The following is a 21,973-nucleotide window of genomic DNA, read 5'->3' on the forward strand; positions in this document are numbered from 1 at the left end:
TTAGGGGAAGGTAGCGATGTGCAGCTGTTCCTGTCCTCATCAGGGTAAGGGGGGGGGGGGGGGGTAACATCACCGCAATACAATCTAACTTTTATTTGTGCGCCAGCGACAATAGACGACGCTAGCGGCGAGGAAAAGGATTCTTGTACTAGAAAAGACATGATGACTGCCGTCGCCATTATATCGAAATCTCTGACAGCAAAATATACGTTCCGCGACCTGGCTGACCAACTGACGGCATATTCCACTAGAAATCCGATCACGCAAACTACTCTAAGCAGTTTTTTTATAGCTCAAAACGGAGTTGCCTATATACTGCTATGTCTAAACATAACTTTCCTGTGAATGTAATAAAGCTTTGCCAATTAACGTTGACCAACACCCATAGCTCCGCGAGGTTGGGCAGGACCTCGATAAACCATTTGATTTGAGACAAGCCTACTCCTTATGTGTTATTTTTAATCTGGTGCTGAAAAAGATAATTCTAGTAGCAAGTCAAGAAGACAATCTAATATAACGGCTGTATATTGTTGTTGTTATTGTAGTGATGTAGACACTCCTCGAAAGATTTGGTGAGTGTTATCGATGTTGATCGTCCTTTGCCAGACATAGATTCGGTACCTTCCGGTAACAAGGCACAATCTTAACCATCTCGGGAACGATTTAATATGACCAAATTGAACCTTCTGGGCCATTCCGCTGCCCCACTTCCTAGTTCCATGAAAAACTTGGGGTCGCGGCTGTTAAAGAAACAAGATTCGCCACGGGTAGGTGATGTTGACAATTGGGTTACCCAATTTGGGTATATTAAGCACCCTGTATATGTTTCTATTAAACGGTATTTCATATTTTAAAAAGATAAGTTCTCTTTCGTCGCCGACAGTGTGTTTGCGCTGTAAACGCATTTTGCTAATTTTCAGTTTTTTCGCTAGTAGTGTTGGCCAAAAAGCGATAGTATAGATAGTCGGAAACTATAGCCATCATCGATACTTTAATGTAACTATGGATAATTTTTTTTGTTTTTTATCTGGGCAAAAGAGCATTTTTCTTATGCCTTGTTGCTTTATTTCGATTTGAGCCTCCCATCGAGAGCGAGGCATAATATTTCTGATTGGCTGGCAGCCATATTGGTTTGTGTTTGAGAAAAAAAAATAGCAGTATGGTTGCCCGGAAACTATTTCACTATTTTCACGTCATACATATCAGCTTAAGATAAAGGCGATCCTATATATATTGTACGATTTTATTTGTCTGCCTGGGAATGTTTTTTTCGAATATGTCTGGACCACTAAGTTCTGCGTAAGCAGCGTAGTTTTTCTAGGAGTGGTGTTGTGACCGGTTTTCGACTGCGCCCCCATCTGTTTTACTTGTCTGCACAGTCCCTAAAACCAACGCTTGATGTAACACCAGCCTACCAAATGTCTTTTTTCTTCCTAACTTTCCTTGCTTTTCCTTAGGTACTGCAGAAAGGTTACTCAGCCCAGTTAACCTAAAATAAAAACTATTGAAAACTATCGGCAGTCAATTGAAAACTATCGCAAACTATCAAGAGCATTGACTTTTCATCAATTATACATCAGTTGTGGGAACGTCAACTATACAAAATGAATTGATCAGATAGATTAAGACTGAGCCCCAATCAAAAAAGTATTAGCAAGAAAATATCTATTTGTTCTGATGAGTAGTGAAACTGAGAATTTTCCGTACTATTTCCGTCTCTTGTTAGTAGATTAGTGCAGTTTTACATGCAAACAACCCTTGCTTTATTTGTATTTCAATTTCTTTGTTAGTGTAATTACTGAAACTACGTGAGAAGAACATAAATATAGTTTAAAATAACTAAAAAACACGCCCTAGCACAGAGGTTCGTGTCTACGCTATTAAGCACAACTCCTTTTGTAGCGAGTTATTTAACCACTGCCGCGAGTCTTCAATAATTGCCGCTAGATGGGTCTAACTATCTTTTGCACGCCTAGCCTAGAGAGTTACAAACAAGCAAACATATAAGTGAAGCTTTTATAAGCGTATTAAAAACGAGCCAGGGACTGTTAAGAGTATTATGTTAAGAGTATTCAAAGCTTCGCACTTATCGAAAAAATGCTTTATAAAATGTGTACTGCTTTCATTCTCTCACGAAAGAATTTCTACAACATTTTTTAAATTTTTATTTACATTAGTGTACTATATCTAAAAGCGTGTTAGAACAAAACTTAAAAACATATGCAAACTAGAGGCAATCAAGGGCGATAAATGAATATTAGAAGCCAATTAGTATACACAAATAATATATATCATAATTAATCTGAAATAAAAATGTTTACGATTAGGGAATCAATAAATACTATGCTAGACTATACTAAAGAGCTACGTTATAGCTATACGTGTTACATTTTATACGCCGGTTTTAGCCGCTCATTCATAAAAGTAACAAAAAGTATATGGAGCTTTTCAAACTGATATTTTCAAACAAATTTTCAATTATAAGAGCTTTATTAACCGATTTAGTTGTCTTTTTTATGAATAAGGCAGTCAGTCTACAAAACAGTAAGAAACACTTACTTGACAAGAATTTGGGTATCATTTTGAATATTTTGTTCAACACCTGAATTGAGATTTGTTTCATATCAAAAATTTGAAGTAACTATTATGGAAATATGGTATTGTATATTTTAAGCAATTAGGTTGTTTTTGTGCCTTATGCTACTTTGGTGCTATAAAGGGGTTTTTGAAGCAAACTATTTTCAAAGGAAGAGATACCTCGTAAAAAGCGCTTTTTACTATACGTAAAAGCTTGGCGCTTTTTTGTCGAATAATTTCTTCGAAGATTCCATACTCCAGTTGTAATTCTAAATATTTTATATTGACTTTAATAACGTAAACACACGGTGCGGTGCGTCTGGCTCGCGAGTCATCTGTGTAGTTGTTGACTCACTGCAATATCAACTTCGTTTTCATTTTCACGAGTTAGCCAGAGCCATGTTATGTAACGAATACTACAACATTTTCACAAACACAACGAAACTGGCGCTGGACTCAGACTCGTCGTGTGTAGACCCTCAAAGTGGCTTCACATTTTATTATTATTTTTTCTCAAAGAACTCATAACATTTTTCCCAATTATAAGTGACCTTAAAGTGTGTTTTTTTAAATCACTATTATATACTTAATGCATATTTTAGACCTACAAAATGCAATTTAATGTGTGACACGATAGTTACTTTTACAAATACCATAGTTTGACATTTGAAAAAAATTAAATTAAAAATTGATTTTTGGAAACGAAAACCTAAGTATGAGGGCCGTTCTCACCATCTTCAGTTAGATCTTTTTTTCATGCTAACTACAGCTGTGCGTCTCTGTAAAGTCCAAGCAAAAAGTGTAAATAAAAGTCAGCTGTTTGACTAGTTTTTGTCTATTCACAATAGGTTTTTTTCTATTTGTTTCACAAAATATTCACAATTATCGATTTAATCACGGTCACTCTGTGTTGATGAAAACGTCAAATGTCAAATGAAGCTATCTGCTAGATTGTTTCCTATTGATAAAATCTAACTTAACCGGAGATGGTGAAAACGGGCCGTTTTGTTAAGTGGCGTTGTAATCAAATGAAAATTAAAAATATACCAAAACTTTAAAAGCTGTAATTTGTTAACGTAAAAATGCTAAAATGCACAAAATGTCAAGAACTTTGAATTGAAGACGGTAGAAAAAGCGTCTAGCTGACATCGAAAGCGTGCAACTACCAAGTGATTAAAAATGCGTAAAACTTTAAAACTTAAATGGAATAAAATGAAAAGAATGTTGCTGGACTTTGCCAACAGTAAAGAAAATTCTTTTTCGAAATTAACTTAAATCAAAAGAAAACCAAACGATTAAAAGTTTTTGTTAGGGGGATTCGCTTTGTCGCGCAAGGTGCACATATTGCACGGATTGTTTATATCCTATGCAAAACTACGAAAGCACTCTATTGCGCAGTTATCGTATGTACTAGTAACAAGCGTCAAAATATTGACATAGAAAATATCAAAATACCACGACAAATCATAAAATACAAATATTTAATACCGTTCAAGCAGGATTGCGTTTGCAGTTACTACAATTCTTGGGACGTAAATATACCTAGTCCTGAGCATAGCATAAATTGCATGGATTGCATAAAATTTGTGCGCGTATTTTGTAGTTGTGACCTTACAATCTGTGCAATCTATGCATTCCGTGCACCGTTTGCAAGGCAAAGTGAATCCCCTATTGAGTATGCGGTAGCGAAAATTACATGCCACTTCATGGAAGGAGGGCAATTTTTTTGTGAATTCGAATTGTTTTTGTAGTTGAAGTTAAGTGCCAAAGGTTATATGCATAATGTAGATGACGGGTATAAAAAAAAAATTACAAGTGAGTGGCAGATGCAAATTTATGTCTGTTGTCTGCTCATTGTTGTGCTGCTGCATGCCGTAACGCCGATGTCAATTGATAATGTTGATGATGCAAGAGGATGATGACTTGATATGGTGATTATGCTGTTGAAGATGAAGAACGATTTTTATATATATGTATGTACTTTAATGTAGATGAGTTCGACAATGATATAGGATTGGTTTTGTTGTGGTATATGCATTTGTTGTTGTTGAGTATGTTGTAGCGTATGTATACATCAAATACTTTGATAAAATTTAAATTTTTTCGTCAAGCGAAAAAAAAACAAGCTTTGTTGGAATGTAATTTATTTGTAAAATATTTTGATTTGATAACAAGTACCAAATATATTTGAACGTTCTTAAACTTAAACAGCCAATTTTACGAAACAAGTTAAAATAAAAATATTATAAAGACTGCCGAGTGGAATATTATCGGATCGGATACCGTTTCTAAAACGCCCTATTTTAGAACTGGTCTCAAAAATGCCCTATCTTATAATTCGGTTGAAAAGCGCCCAATATCATAATTTGTTTCAAAAACGTCCTATCTGAGCTCAAATTCAATATATTTTGAGATTAAATGGGGCGTTTATGAAAAACATTATGAGATGTTAAGTTCCTCAACTGAATTCTGAGACAGGACGTTCTAAAATAGGAAGTTTCTTAAAAGTTTTCTGAGATAGGGCGTTCTCGAAACGGCAAACGAGATAGCGTGATATTCCTCTCAGCAGTTCTTATGATGTAACTAAAAAAAAATAACTTTTTGATTGATGTTTTTTACATGAAACTGGCTGTTATTATTTATTTGGTAATGAAGCTTTCCAAGCGATCAAATGAAGACAAAATAAAGAGTTTTTTTCCTTCTGCGCGTTTCTCTGAATTGTTTCTATCTTAATCGGGAATACTATATATTTTAAAATAACAAACAGGCTCCCTGATGGAGATGGAACAAATTTATCGAAACGCGTAGGAGGAAGAGGCAACTTTTTATTTTATCTTCTTTTGGTTATTGATGTGGTTATGTAGCTTTTCGGCCAATCAAATCAAGAAAAACAAATTTTTTCTGTTCCTTCTACGCGTTTCGTTAAATTTTTTGCATCTTCATCAGGGTACTTGTATATTTAAGCAAAACATACAGTATCCCTGATGAAGATGGAAAATATTCCATGAAGCGCGTAGAAGGAAGAGCGGAATTTTTTTTACCTTCATTTGCTTGACCAAAAAGCACCAATAAACACGAAAATAACCCAAATTAGGCCCAGAATAAATATAATTATAACTTAGTTTTTACATTTTTAGTTTTCTTGCTTTCCAACGCTTGTTGTTTTGCTTTTTATTTTTAAAATTACTTTGATGTAAAGTAAACGAGAGATGAAGTTTTTGTGTATATTTTGAATTTGTTGTTGTTTCATAGCTTACCAAAGGACTTGCAAGAATTACTCCAATCCTGCTTAGAACCGCTGGAAGACGCTGTAAAAATTTACACAAAATAATTCGAATATTCATACTAAAACACACTTTAAGTTTGATTTTAAATTAGTTTTAATTATTTAAAAAAAAATTCACTAAAACTAGTTTATGTAAAAAAAAAAAACTTTCAAAATGCATAAGGAGTATTTCTAATGGGGACAAAATATTTTGGATTAATTGAAAAATTGTTGGTTTTTTTAAGCGCACTTGGTCTTATGCAATTGTGTGTGCATGGCTTTATTAACAGCGTTACTCAATGCTTGGATCGTTTATTTTTCTATTTGACTGCTCATAATACAATTAATCACGAAAATTGGGAACAATGTTAGTTCTGTTTATGATATTTTAGTTTTGGTTTTTTCTGCACTTCCTGCGAATATTTTATATATGCATCATTTCTTTGCTAGTATGTTGAGTTCAATTATTTTTGTTGTTTATAAAGGCTATGCGGGTTGAGAGAGATTGGGGAAATTTTTTTGTACTTAGGTTATTTTTTCGTTACATGTGAAGTGTTTCCATAAGTTTTGAGTCATTCAATTTCGTTTTTAAATAGCCATTTTCAAGCAAGTTCAACCCTTTTTAAATTCTTAGATAAGATGAATCCTCCTGTCAAAATATTTTTGAACTCCATTTGACCCGAATGTCATGATAATGGAAGAAGTGAAGTTTTGTGAAGCATTGAACAAGGCATGTGAATTGCTACATATCCTTAAACTCGATTAGCTGGGCTTTCAGTTGTGCCTAACCCGTTGAATGTCGTCTTTTATTCGTGACAAAAAACAAAAACTAGCTTTTAAAATCGCATAGCGGCCTCTTCATCATCTTCAGTTAAACAATTGTGGCGAATATTAGCAAAGCCGACACATAACTATGCCTCTATATACTATAAATGCTGCACAACTACAACAACAGTGTAAACAGATGACACAACAAACGGCTACGCACACAAGCACACAGCAGCTTAGAGCGTAGGCGACGTTACACGCACATATACACAACAACAAAAAAAGATAAACCACCATACTCATTGAAGGCAACTGTGAATGTGAGAGGCAGAGAGATGAGAGATGTAAATAAGCACTAATCGAGAAGGCTGTACGCGAAAAATCTAGAACCTGTGCGAAATAGGTGAACGAGGCAACGTTTATATTAGCACGTTGGAAGTGAAGTACAATAATAACTTCAGTTGTGTGGTATACTGAAAATTTGAATTTATTAGTTCGGCAGTTCCGTTATTCGAACTATGGCAGAAGGTACGAAAAAATCGGGAATCCTTAAGATTCGCTTGCAGGACGCAGCTCTCAAGAAATTTCTACTCAGTTCACACGGCAACTCGGGCTTTGCCAAAACGCAATTTCTTTAAGAAAATGTTAAATTTTGGACGGCAAACAAATAAATAATATTAAAAATTCATTAAAATCCATTAAAACTCAATATTATATGCGTATTGTGCATCAATCACCAGGTGCGGCCAAACGTTAACAATTATTGGCTCACTATTTCTTTGCAAACAAATTAATTTAATCTACTTCATAAGCGTTTAACATGGCGCCCCTTAACTGGAGATGGCGGAAACGCTTCTTAATGTCATTGATGTTTCTTCTTGAGTTCCTCAAGTTAGTGTGCAAATTTTCGGTTGGTTGTGTTTTTAAAACCCTCATTTAAGCACATATCGTTTTCCGTACCCGAGTTTCAGCATTAAAAATCGGTTAGTTCTTTGCTGTAATTTCTACCCAATAATATTTATTATATCTTCTTTTAACAAGCATTTGTACACATAGAACCTATACTCATTCGATTTTTACATAGATGCTGCATTTTTCTCTGTAGCTGGGGAGTTGTTGATCTCGGCTCTCAACAAACCTCTGTACTTTCACCGAATCGTTGAAAGGAAAAAATCATGCCCTACATTTTTACTGAAAAAATGCAGTTATTATTATTATAATTTGAATTCTCAAATCAATGAATCTTCTTTTTCCTTTGTTGTCATTCGCAATCGTTATTTTCTCTTAATATATTTTGCACTCGAATCTCATGGAAACACTTCTCTTCAAATTGGGAATCCCATATATATTTTTCATAACAGGAATAGGAAATTGTTAATCCTATTTTGAGCTGATGATCGGCAGCTGTTTCAGAAGGGACAAGCTAGTTTTTGGTTATATATATTTTTTTGAAATTCATGCATACATCTATCAAGTTATCTAGTTGTTATCTGTTGCTAAGATTTTTATATGTACCTAAAAATAAAATTCTGTATACACTCATTTCAACTAGGGAATAGTATTGCCTTCATTCTTATAACATGATTTTTAGTTACACAGTGTTACAAAAAAGACAAAAGTGACAATAACTGGGAAGTGATGCCATTGTAAATCTTGAAAATCTAAGGATGACTGCATATAAGATTTTCCCCGGACACCTTCAAAATAGTGTGTTACGTATAAAAAACCGGGTTTCGTAGCATTAGACCCTTTCGAGCCTATAACCTTGTGTGTTATTAAACAATTCTCAATTCCTTTCCGGGTCTTATAAAAGTGTGTATGCCATTTTAGCGAATGAAGTTTTTTCTACCCAAAATTGGTAAAAAGCTTAATATCGGTTGAGAACATCATAAGTTACAGTCATATTATACAACAATTACCAAGTATACATTTCTAAGTCGTTTTGTTACAATTTTATATATATTTTTTTTTCAAATTTCGTTTTCATGAAAATTTGGAGATCCCAGTCAGTTTTGAGTATATTTAAGAAAATGAATACTCATTGAACTCATAATTAGTTTTCAATTCTGATGCAAGTGAGTGTTGGTGCAGTCTGCATATAAATTAGTGCATGCAGATAGCACCTAAGTTGAGAAACCCCGAAAAAGGTGAACAAAAATTTGGTTCATTGGGAAAATTTTCGCTGTTATGTTATGTGTTCCTGTTGATATGTATAGCGTTGGAATTTCTTCTTATGAGATCCGTAAGTAAGCTGACAATCGGTTTATAACCAACATAAGTTATAGACTCGTAAGGGTCCAAAGGTACGAAAAACTGTTTTTTTATCCGTAACTCACGGTTTTGGAGATGTCCGGGAAAAATCTTGTATGCATACATTCTTAGAACTTCAGGATCTATTAGAAAAATGCTTTCACTTTTCAGGTACCGTTTTGGTGTTATATAACAAAATTAACGATATAATGATCTCACGATGTTGAGAAATAATAAAATGCAGGATAATGTACAAAACACATTCAACTAAAATTTAGGAGGTAAACATTTCAGTTAGAATTCAAAAAAATGACAGTAGGGTCTCACACAAGACTGGTATCAACACATAAAAGACAAATATGATATAGCAAACTTTTCGTGTTTTCAAATATGATAAAAAATCAAGAGTCAATTTAACAAAGAGAGGTTTAAAGAAAAATAACAAAAAAGTGCTAACATGGACGCTAAATTTAAAAATTATATGAAAAATAATATAAAAAAATATATATATCAAAAGCTAACGCAGATAAGGTATGTTGTGGTAGAAAGAAACTCGAAAAATTATTGAGAATGCGTTTTTAGGTGAATTGTTTAAATGTCAAGAAACCTTCTGGGGTTTAACGTATGTATATTAACCTGGGTCAATTTGTATGGACGAAAGTTAACCGATATCGCGCCATCGATTTTTCGATAGGATGTGGGCTCAGGAAACAAAGTTCCACTACGCATACCCAAAAAAAAATAATTTAAATTTAATTGTTATCGCCAACGTTTTCACAACAGATTTTTGAAAAAAAAAAAAAATAATAATAATAATAAAATATTTTTGGGTTTTGCGGAGTGTTTTGGTCGAAAAATTTACCCTTTCGCCATTTTTTTTCGCAGGCTCGAAAATTATTTTTTTGGGTATGCGTAGTGGAGCTTTTTTTCCTGAGACCAAATCCTATCGAAAAAGCAATGGCGCGATATCGGTTAATAAATCGACCCAGTCTAATATATACGAAAGAAAAAGAGACAATACTGTGTTTTTTTTTTACATCTATATATATATGCACTTAAACTTTATATGGAAAAATTAGTAAATTTCGTTATCTAAGTTATGATAAGCGTTTTTTTTTTTTGTAACCGCAAATGTAGATGTATATACATGTAAAAAAACACGGCTAATAAAGTTTAAAAAGTCGCGCCTATGCTCTCTTTTCTAAAATATAAATAGAGAAAAGATAGCGTTTAAAATGGAGAACAATGCTGAAGAGCGTGTATATAGAAAGAGACAGACTAAAGGCTAAAAAAGGCACCGAATAAGAATAAGTATGAGAAAACAAAAATTAGTGGTAAAATGCGATTGTAGAGAGTATAAAAAGAATGCTGGTTTGTAAGAAAAATTATTTGGCGCGAATTTTCAAAAGAGTATGAACAAGAATGCATATAATGAAATTCTTATAAAATTTTAGCACTTTTCCTAAATAACTTGATTGTATACTTCTGAAATGAATCAAAACTTTATTCAACGCATTCTTTAATATAGTTAACATTTAACAGCTTCTGATTATTTGTCAATGAAAAATTTACAGTAAACTAAAGTTTTCATGCTGTTTTTGCTTTTTTGCGCAAGTGACAGCAAAAGAGTAGAAAAGTAAATTGTGTGTTTTAAAATGTATGAATAATGAATGATTGAATGGTAAGAGATATAATATGACAAAGAGAAAGAGGTAAAGAGCGGGACAGATACATAGATCGAACACGAAAAGGATATATAAAAGAGATTTGTGTACATGTGTGTGTGTGTTTTTTATTACCTGTGTGACTGGATTCTCGCCTGGTCTATAGACAGCATTATGTTGCGGTCTCTTTCGACCCATATAATTAACGCATACAAACTCCAGTAGCGAGGCATAGATGAAGCACATACAAACACCGTCCCAAACATTCATAGCGGTAAGGTTGGAAACGACGGGTAATGTGCTGCGGAAACCGTTGGATGTTGTGAAGAAATTCAGCATTGTTGTTACACCTGTTTTGAAATTTTTAATTTTAAAAGAAAAATTTTAGAAAAATATATTAATATAAGTATTAAATATGTGTGAAATTTTGAATGTGAGTATGCATATTTTGTTTTTCTTGTATTTCTTGTTTGCAAGTGAAAGTGTTCAAGATGAATTACACGGAAATAAAATTATATACTAAGTATAAAGAATATATGATGTAGTTGTTATATATTTATATATACTAAAACTTAAAATTGTATTTACAAAACTGGCAACTTCAAAAAAATAATTCAAAAACTGTGCTTATATGAAATTATCTATTTATTTGGCTTAAACCACTAAATCAAAAAAATTTCTAAGCCGATGTGACGAAAAAGGGATTTAAGCGTGCTTTAACGGCAAGCAGCTAGCGAAAATTATATTTGTTTATATAGAAAATGTGTATAAAAATATTTGGATGGTTTTCTTGTATTTCTAACAATTTTTAAATTTGTGTTCGCACTGCTAAGATAAATCGTCCCCTGGAAATTTTTTTTTGTATTGAAAATTATTAAAATTAATGAAAGCCTCAACGTCTAACACATCACACGTTCCCATGCACACATTGGCCAAATGGCTACACATGCACGTATCAATTGGGACAGCACATCACTCACATCATAAGAACATTCTTACACCGAAGGAAACAGGGTGCTATAGCAGCATTTTACGGTCAGAAGCCCCTCTGTGGATTCACAAAGGCACACATCAGAGAAGCCATAAGTAACTGGGAAACAAGGAAAACATTGTATTGAATTCCCAGCAAAAAGCAAGACCAAATTGTTAATAATCTCAGCACCGAGAGTATCAGCTAACCTCATTAATCTAAGTAGAGAGAACCTACGAACGCTCACTGAGTACTATGCAGTTCACTGTAGTCTACAAAACTACCTAATGCAACTTACATCTTTCCGATAGACAATTCTTCCGCTTTTGTGAGCTGGATAATGCAGAGCTGGTTCACATTCTCTGCGAATGCGTCGCTCTGGTAATACAGTGGCACTGTTTCATCTAGATGGCGTGACTCTCAATCCCTTTGTGATATGGAGCAGAAAGCTGGAAGGGGTATTTAAATACAATAAAAGCCTCCACATAAAGTAGTAGGCTGAAAGATCAAGCACCATGATTATAAATAAAGGGCGCAGTGCATCGAGGGCTTATGTTAACAGGCATAATACAATGAAAGTAATGATGCTTGTAAAATCAACAGAAAGTATTTGTTATTCTTGAATTAACAGACATTCGGCAATATTTATTGCAATTATGGTTAATTAAACCGAGTTTTTTTGTGAAGATAATAAAAATGTATAGTCATTTCACAGAATAGAAACTGTTGGCCTCAAGTTAACAATATCCTGTAAGATAAATTCTCAATGAATTGAACTAATTTTGCTGTCAAAAGAACTGATCTCATTGGCCATTTCAACAGCGAATAACTGTCAATATTATGCGCAAATACATCATCAAATTTTAATGACCAACTTACGCTCACGGCTCTCATTACTCTGTTCTTATAACCATGGTGCCGCATAAAGCACTCTGTCATATCAACAGCCTTACTGATTTCTCATGTTGATGTAATTATGTTATTTTAACAGTTTTCATTAGCATTTCCATATCAGCAAGCATCATTCCACGTAGCTATTATAAGCTATAAGATAAACTGTTAACTTTATTTTGATTTTCCTCAAACTATCTTTTCGGTTTACAAACATTTTTATAACTTGTTCAAATAAAAAAATGAAATGTAAAGAATACATCACAAACCACAAAACCAAATTTTGCTTCTCTTTGACAGCGGAAGTGATAAACCGCAGCATTGTAGTGTGGTTACAGTAAAGTTCCGGCCACAAATAGGTTCCTGTTTTTTTGAATGTAAAAATCGTTGAATGAGGACTATACATAAATAAATATGAGTAAAAGAAATATGTGTTATACTTTAAACAAATTTACAATAAATAACACACATTTTTGGTAGAGTTTATATAGTAGATCTTTAAAAAGGGTAAATGAGTAAGGTTATCACGGGTTGATTGAAAGCAATCCTAACTGAAAGTTTCATTTATCTCGATAAAAAGTTCGGCCTTTCCGCCAATTTGACCGTACAAAATAGGGTCGTTTTTGATCCTTTACATAAAAGTGCGTCAAGTTTGAAAGCACCATGAGTATATACTCGGATCTGGATGCACTACCCTGATATTTGAGAGTGTGTTATGTGGGAGTAGCAAAATCACGCTTACTAATCGCCATGCTTCATTAGCTTCAATATCTCAAAAGGACGTGTTAGTAAATTGTCCTCGGATATGGTGATGCATGAGTCTGGCTAACGTTTTTAGAGGGAAATATGAAAGGTTCGTCGAACTTAAAAAGTGTGGCTTATAGTGAGGGTCTTTTCCAGCTATCGCATGGATAATATTACTCATATCTTTCCAAGTGATATGACATTTTGCAATTATGACATACAGGCAGTTTTAAAGATCACATCATATTCCATAGTGCTGTGATTTGATTCAGCAGAAACATTGATGAATTTTAACAAGTGCGCTCGTTGTGACGCGCTATTATATGATTTGCAATAGCTATGGTAACATTTGATGTAATGAGATTGCATCAAATGATATCACAGCTAAGGCAAATCAAATCAAAGCGCATCAGAACAAGCTTATGTGTCAAAGTTTAGTACTGTTTCTGTCGAATCAAATCACAGCACCGAAATCAGTCCACTTACTTCCTATGCCATTGTGCTCATCAGATATATGATATCGATTCGATGCTCTTCTTTGACTAACATAAATCATATCATGTATATCGTATATCAATTTATATATTACCTATGTCATATCAAGCCGCATTGAAGGCACAAGCGAAATACATTTCATCGGATATCAAAATAATTTATTATCAAAACTGGTATAAACACTTCAGAAGCAATTAAAGGTTCATATGCATGAAAATTGAGAAATGGCTTCTCCTTAGATCCTTTGTATCCTTTTTGCTCCGATCAGCCCATAGCAGTGCGTGATTTTGTTTGACATTGCAGCTAATAGCCAATATGTTACTACACATTAGATCGAAGTTTATGACCATAAAAGATCATATCACTCATCAAAACGTCATATTTTAAACTTAAATGTTATCACATAAAATATCATATCATATGAAAACATCACGTCACATCAATTTCAGGCATATAGCATCATATGAAAGAAAACACATCACATTCAATCAAATAATCTTATTTGACACATTCAGACGAATAAAATCATATGAAAACACATCACGACACACAAAATTCAGACATGAAAACACATCACCTCATGTCACATCACATTGAAGCAAACCACCGTATATAAAATCATATCTTAAAAAACCCATCACGTTACTTCATAGGACTTACGTTATCTCAAAAATGTATGTTAACGCAAATGCCTATATTTGCGATTTAAAGGACATTTTAGCCAGCTAGCTAAATCACATCACAAGAAAAGCCATCATATCACAATACATCATTTATCAAAATATCACATCATATCAATTATCATCCTAAAAAACGAAAGTCAAAACTGATGATGGCGCAACGCCGAAACCGGTTTGTCTGCAAACCAAATTTGACAAGGGTTGACGGAAAATCGTTCCAATATACATCCCGAAAAACGCTCAGAAGGGAAATCTGAGTAGCTTTATTTTTTTGTTGCTTTAAAAAGTTTAATCAAGCATTCCACTACGCATACCCAAAAAAATAATTTTCGACCCTGCGAATTTTTTTTTTGTTTTGTTTCTGATTTTTAAAGTTTTTTTCATGACCTACTAAACGCATTTTCTTATGTATACCCTGTCCGACCCAAAAATATCCGCAAAAAAATATTTTTTTTTTTTTCAAAAAACTGTTATCGCCAACGTTTTTAGCGGACATTTTTGGGTCGGACAGGGTATACATATGAACATTTTTTAGTAGGTCATAAAAAAACCTTAAAAATAAAAAACCCAAAAAAAAAAGAATCAAAAAAATTTTTTCGCAGGCTCGAAAATTATTTTTTGGGTATGCGTAGTGAAACTTTTTTTCTGAGCCCTAATCCTATCGAAAAATCGATGGCGCGATATCGGCTAATAAATCGACCCAGTCTAATGTAAGTAATGCATTACCATCATTAAATCCCGTCCACGCAATATCTCATCTACGCTAGCACATCATTATGTCGAGCAAAGTTTCACAGGAATTGGAAAGTGCATAAAAAGAAAGTGCATGAAGAGGAGAATTTACGAAATGTAATGCACTTTGTTATTAACTTTGCTTTTTGCTAATCAAGTGCGTTCCTACACTTCAGCATATCTGACAAAATGACGTAGCATGATGATATTTGTTGGTGGTGACTTTGCTCTATTTCAATTTGATTGTGCTTCAGCTGATGTTGGCAACGTTTTGTGGTAATTATGTTATGTTGTCAACAGTTTCAGCTCTCAATACGCGAATATTTGCACTGCATTGCGATACAGTTAAAGCAAAGTGTATGCTAGTAACGTTTTTACTCACTTGCAAGAGCTTAATTGTTCTGAAGTGTGCTCTTGAACTTTTTGAAAGTGTGAAATGCGCACAAGAAAAAAATCTCAAACTGAGTGCTCTAAAATTAAAAGTGTGGTGTGCGGCAAGTACATAAAGACTTTCTAGTTAAAGGGTGTTGTAATTGAGCGGCATTGATGGTGACCAGTTGTACGGCCACGCAATATCGTACGCATATATGACGTCATCATAGTACTAAAGTCACTAGGAATTTCACAAAAATTGCATTATCTTTAAAAAAATTCGCCTTCGTGCACACCTTGCGCGTTGAAATGAGGTCTACCCTTACACATAAGTAAGCACTTTTGAAGATATTCTCTGTTATAAATTTGCCTTTTTTTGGAACCCTTGTGCTTCATTTGTGCCAAGACTGTCCACGTTATTACATTCTAATAACGTCGTTCTCACAAATTAAATTCACACCCCTTCAATTCAACTCACATCAATTCTCATGATCTCTCAGCATACAAATATCACCTTATGAAATCCCATCATAACATGCAATACTGTAACAATCCCGCCTAATATAACGTTATAAGGAAAATGTGGTAACACTTTATTAAGACATAATCCTCTATGAATCTTACTAAAATTTTAAATTGCATTGGCTTAACAATATGCAGCAGTGGGAGGCTTCATATTTGATCTCACCAAGTGATGTGACTTTCCGCTCTTATGTCATATTATATCATTTAAAAAAAATCAGATGAAGCCATAAGTTCTTTCTCTACCAAGAAGAATCCTGCCATGAATATACTGTATAGCCCAATTTATTTCTTTTCTATTTTTCCCTAATGAACAGCTTTAAAGATCACATCATATAACTTTGCATTATTTCGCATCGCTTGATATGATATACACTTTTAATACTGTCACTACGATTCATAGCATGTCCAAAAACTAATATCACTACTTAAAATTAAATTCAAATCACATTAAACCAAACTGTTTCAAAACCGAAAGGTGTTATAACTCATCAACATGTCATATTTTCAAAAATTGTATCACATCACATCTTGTCATATAAAAACACATCACACCACATAAAATTCAGACGAACAGCAGTTATCGACATCCATCACTTACATACTTACTCAATTGGCGCTCTAAGGCCGAGCTTCTCTTCCAATTTGCGTCGTGCTCCTCTTGATTTTCCCTACAAATTGGCCGGACGGGACCTACGTGTTTTATGCCGACTCCGAATGGCATCTGCAAGGCAGATGAGTTTTCACTGAGAGCTTTTCATGGTATAAATACATTCGGAGCGCTTGCCAAACACTGCCGAGGGGCGACCCTGCTTAGAAAAATTTTCTTCTAATAGAAAAACCTTATTTATAAAATTTTGATGTTGCTTTTGCCTGGGGTGGGAACCCAGGGCATACGGTGTGGTAGGCGGAGCCCGCTATCATCACACCACGGTGGCCGACACTCATCACGTCGCATCGAATTCAGGCACATAACATTATATGAAACACACAATTTCACGTCGCACTATATTGAATTAAACCATATGTGTATCCGCCTAGGATCATACAATTACATTACCTCTTATTGTGTAATATCATATCATAAAAAAACATCACACGTTATGTATAGAGGAATAACATCAGATGAATACACACAACGTCACATCAAGTTCAGGCACATAGCGTCACACGAAAACATATCATATCACGTCAAATGACGTTATATAACATCACATCATAAGAGAATCCATGACATCAAAACATATGAACGTATAACATCACATTATAGGAAAATCCATGACATCACATCACACTATTGCAAAATTATTACTTTGTAATCAGTTCAAATCGTAAAATATTGTATAATCACTTATCAAAACATCACATCATATCAATTAAAATAAAAAAAAAATAAATGTAAGGCGCGATAACCTCCGAAGAGATCTAAGGCCGATCTTCTCTTCCAATTTGCGTCGTGCTCCTCTTGATTTTTCCCTACAAATTGGCCGGACGGGACCTACATGTTTTATGCCGACTCCGAACGGCATCTGCAAGGCAGATGAGTTTTCACTGAGAGCTTTTCATGGCAGAAATACAATCGGAGCGCTTGCCAGACACTGCCGAGGGGCGACCCCGCTTAGAAAAATTTTCTTCTAATTGAAAAATCTTATTTCTAAAATTTTGATGTTGCTTTGCCCGGGAGTTGAACCCAGGGCATACGGTGTGATAGGCGGAGCACGCTACCATCGCACCACGGTCGCATATCAATTATCAACCTAAAAATAAATCAAGTAGAAAATCTGAATCGTTTTATTCTTCATATTTTAAAAACCTATATCACATGACAACATGTTATATAAAATCCAAGCGAGGAACATCATATAAATACACATCACGTCTCATCAAATTCGGGAAACAAAATCATACGAAAACATATCATGTCAAGTCAAATCACATTATATAACAACTTGTGGGACTTTGTAATCAGATCAAATCATAAAAAATTGCATCACATCATATCCCGAACCATCACGTCATCTCAATTGCCACATCATTTATCTCAAAACATCACATCATCTCAAATCATAAAAAATTGCAACACATCATATACCGTACCATCACGTCATCTCATCTCTAAAAAGCCGAGCGAAAACTAAATCCCTTTATTCTTCATTTACTTTACTTCCCATTGCCTTTAAAATTTGCCTCCACTTTGCAATTTGAATTTGTTAACAAGAAGTTTGCAACTTATGGCAAGCTGTCACTACCAACCAAATTCAGTTTACGTAGGTGTGAGAAAATTGTTTCCAGATAATGTTGCGCGCCCTAGCGTTGTATTAACATTTTCCTCTTTCTTAAATAAATGTTTAATGCAGCATCCAGCGCGGAGTTACTTAAGATTTAACCATTTTCAGCAAACTTCTAGAGGCTTATGGTTCTTATACGTGTTTGAGAGAAACATCTATGGAAGCTCATTATGAAAATTAGGGAAAAGAGAATATTGCGAAAAGTGGAAATATGCAACTGATTTGGGGTGCAGAAATTTTGTCTTATTTCCCGCAGAAAAAAAAAAATAGCGTGCTCTAATTTTGTTTTCGTTAGACGTATTAAGGGCTAAATGCTTAAGTAGAAGTATCTGCAAACCTAATGCATATAAAAGTGCAATATGTTGGTGGCAATGTGTATTAAACTAAATCCTTTTGATTTGCATTACGCACGTGCAAACTCAGCGGAGAGTTTATGGTATATTACATAGAGTCTTATGTCGTATATGTCACTCACGTATTGCATGTATATTATGTTTGCAAATTTTTGCGTTGATACTAATATGTGAGATTATTTTAGTATGACATGTAGAAAAATATGTCATGCACTGCAAGTTTTAATTATTTTTATTCGTCTGCATTCATACTGGTGTTAAGGAAGATGCCTCTCTTCACTATCTATTGATATAATGGTGAACGGAAGCATTGTTATTAGCAATGTTTTAATGTCTTGTGTTTTAATTTAAGCCACTTGTTAAGTTCTGTTGAACGCGCCGAAAAATATTCCATACAATTTGTGAGCAAAACAAACAAGTGTCTATAAAAGGAACAGCAACAAAAATGCAAATGTAAGAGATAACAAAGCGAGCAGTGGGGCACTCAAATGCCTGAGTTCATAGAAGCATCTGCCTTAACATCAGTATGAATGCAGGTGATCTCGACCTCAAAACTTAGCAAATAAGAAGTGATGCATATCATTAAAGCTAGCATTTCAAGGAAAATTGTATGTTTCGGTAATTTTCTAAATGTTTTCCTCACTAATTTTTATTGCCAATATATAATATAATATAATAAATTCGATGCTTTAGATATCCACAGCACTTTGTATAAGAGATGAGGAAATTGAAATATAAAACTGAATTTCCTACGTATCCCGTAGAACGAATTTTTCTGTAAAGCTTTTAATTTTTGTTGAAATAGATATAATGGTATTTTTGTTGTTTTAGTAAACTTTCATGCAATACATACATATATTATTAATTTCTTTGAAATACCATAATCCAGCCGCGTGGTGTGATGGTAGCGTGCTCCACCAACCACACCGAAGATCCTGGGTTCACGCCACCAGAAAAGCAATATCAAAATTTTAGAAACAAGTTTTTTCAATTAGAAGAAAATGTTTATAAGCGGGGTCGTCCCTCGGCTGCACTTCGAGTGTATTTATGCCATGAAAAGCTCTCAGGGAAAACTCATCTGCCTTGCAGATGCCGCTCGGAGTCGGCATACAACTAGTAGGTCCTGTCCCAACTGACGCAAATTGGAAGAGAAGCTCGGCCTAAAATCTCTTCGGATGTTATCGCGCCTTACATTTATTTTTATTTTTATAATCCAGCACCATGGCGCACTGGAGCTGTCCCTTAGTGTAGATAAGGTTAAACAGGTCGGTTCGTGAGGAACTCACAGACAGATTGAGTCCACAGAGTTAACAGAAGTTTGTTTAGCAGGGGCAACCCCTCCTCTATACAAATTATTTGGATTTTTAACACGGGAATGTCATTGGAGATGGCGGCTTGCCACACGTAGCAAATTAAGGGTTTTGAGATATATCTCACCCGTGCCCTTACACCTGCCACATTTCTGCAGGCTTTATGATAGTTTTTTTCTCAGCATCCCCCACAAATTGAAGTTAAATGCATTGAGAAATATCCATCACAAAGACTTGATAATGTGCGTGGCAATATGGCATTGGGAAGAGCTTACCGAATTGGAACGCATGCCACTTCTAAAGCATTAAAGTTATGCTGCATCAATTAAGGAATGCTACATACATACATCTTTTTTACTTGTCATTTACTAACACACACATGCATACGTATTTATTAATTTTACGCAGCCACGCGATCCCATTTTCCCCTCTGCCATATTTTCCACTAAAAAAATTTGAATAATTAATCAACTGCGAAATTAAAATAAATATGTTAAATTAATTTTTGCATATAGTATGTATAATATTCATAAGCAAAATAAAATGTATGATGTTTGTATGTATGCGATTTCGTGTCGTGTTGTGCGTTGGCCCATAACAAATTAATATAATGTACGTGGATTTAATATTCACCCACTACGTGGAAATGTAATTAAAAACAAAAAAATGTTCATGCATATGGAGCGAGTGCTAGGTATGTATGTAAATATTAAAAAAAAAAGTCAATAAGGGGATTTTTAACAATTTTTAAAAGCGGATCAGAGGATTCTATTAAGTTGAGTATAGCTACAAGGTTTATTTAAAAATTTGACTTAACTCCATTATGTAAGGTCTAACTATGATGCTGAACCTAAAATTATCAAAGGAACTTCTTAGAACTTTAACTTGCTAAATTAAACAACAGCTTATTTTTAAGGCCTACGCGTTTTATGCATTAACCATCCCTCATCAGGGAGTCTATTTTGCTTATACAAAAAATTTAAAGTAAAATAAGTCCCTTCAACGCTTTTGGTCGGTTGTGGTACTTTTTGGACCTTAAGATCTCTCAACAAAAACTGGTAAAAAAAATTGCATTTTAAAATAATCAATCATGAATTCTGGCGATTACAGGTATAATAAAAAACGAACTTCTAATAATTCCAATACTATTTTTTTATATATATAAGAAGCTGTTTTTGTAGGCTTTGAGTGACTTCAATATCAAAGAAAATGAAACACTTTCTGATGCATCGAAAAGATGTCGATGTGATATTTCTAGTAGTGCCGGCTTTAAAATATTAAAATTATAATAAAAATAGATTTCGATAAGAACAGGAACTGTGTCCTGCGAGCTTGTAATGCTTCAATTTTCTGACGACTGTTCGAGTTAACAAAACCAGGCGGTACCCGGATAGGCTCGAATCCTGCCAGAAGGCGAACAAAATATTTCTTCTTTGAAAATCTGATTGTATTTTAACAATTTTTGATGAAGGAGTCCAACAAGTTCACCGAAGCGTTGTTAAACTATAAACTGTTAGGATAACTGGAATTGATATTAAACCATCGAGTGCACCATATAACCATTTATGTAGAAAGAATATATATAAAAACGGTGTCATTGATATTGAAAATAAGAAAAAAAATTATATGAAGGTATTAAATTGATTCGAATGTCAAAATTGTGAACCTCGAGTGATGTTTTCAAAGGAAACATATTAGCTAGATTTCGTTGAGATGAGTATGCTTCACTCTAGCCAGATAGACACAATTAAAGCTTTTGGCCTTATCATCTACCTTTCCTTACAATATCCCTGCTTACTTAGCATAGTGTCTTTCTCCGCTTTCTGCAGAGCGGAGTTCAGCTAGGCAATCGAAGAACCATTGGTCTAAGAACCGATATGCGATATTGCGCACTCACAATGGAAGTATTTGATCCTCTCTATCTCATTATCGTTGATGCAATGGAGGCAGCAGTCATTTGGAATTAGTGTCATAAGCTTTCCAAGTTTCCTCGAGCCTGTACTCACAAGTATACTAAGGAGGACGTAGATTGATTGATGTCTGGTAGAACCACGCCTTTTCTATTAAGATCGTCCATGTATAGTTTCTAGGT

At 34.3% G+C, this 21,973-nt stretch overlaps 1 protein-coding gene and 1 long non-coding RNA gene across 15 annotated transcripts in view; one reads left to right on the plus strand and one right to left on the minus strand.

The window, feature by feature from the left end:
* The window catches only part of LOC137252482 (uncharacterized), a 613,814-nt gene that overhangs the window by 116,822 nt on the left and 475,019 nt on the right, over positions 1 to 21,973 (plus strand). The window lies entirely within an intron of this gene.
* pHCl-1 (pH-sensitive chloride channel 1) overlaps positions 1 to 21,973 on the minus strand; it is a 241,606-nt gene that overhangs the window by 27,692 nt on the left and 191,941 nt on the right. For 12 of the 14 annotated variants that reach the window (XM_067756714.1, XM_067756715.1, XM_067756706.1 and 9 more), the window contains 2 exons: positions 10,660 to 10,874; positions 5,835 to 5,885 (listed from right to left, as the gene is read on the minus strand). In XM_067756714.1, the coding sequence (XP_067612815.1) occupies positions 5,835 to 5,885; positions 10,660 to 10,874 (266 nt within the window). The remainder of the gene's footprint in view (positions 1 to 5,834; positions 5,886 to 10,659; positions 10,875 to 21,973) is intronic. The other 2 variants (XM_067756712.1, XM_067756709.1) reach the window with 1 other exon arrangement.

This window comes from Eurosta solidaginis, chromosome 5 (assembly GCF_040869045.1).
Source record: "Eurosta solidaginis isolate ZX-2024a chromosome 5, ASM4086904v1, whole genome shotgun sequence".
NCBI classification, from domain to species: domain Eukaryota; kingdom Metazoa; phylum Arthropoda; class Insecta; order Diptera; family Tephritidae; genus Eurosta; species Eurosta solidaginis.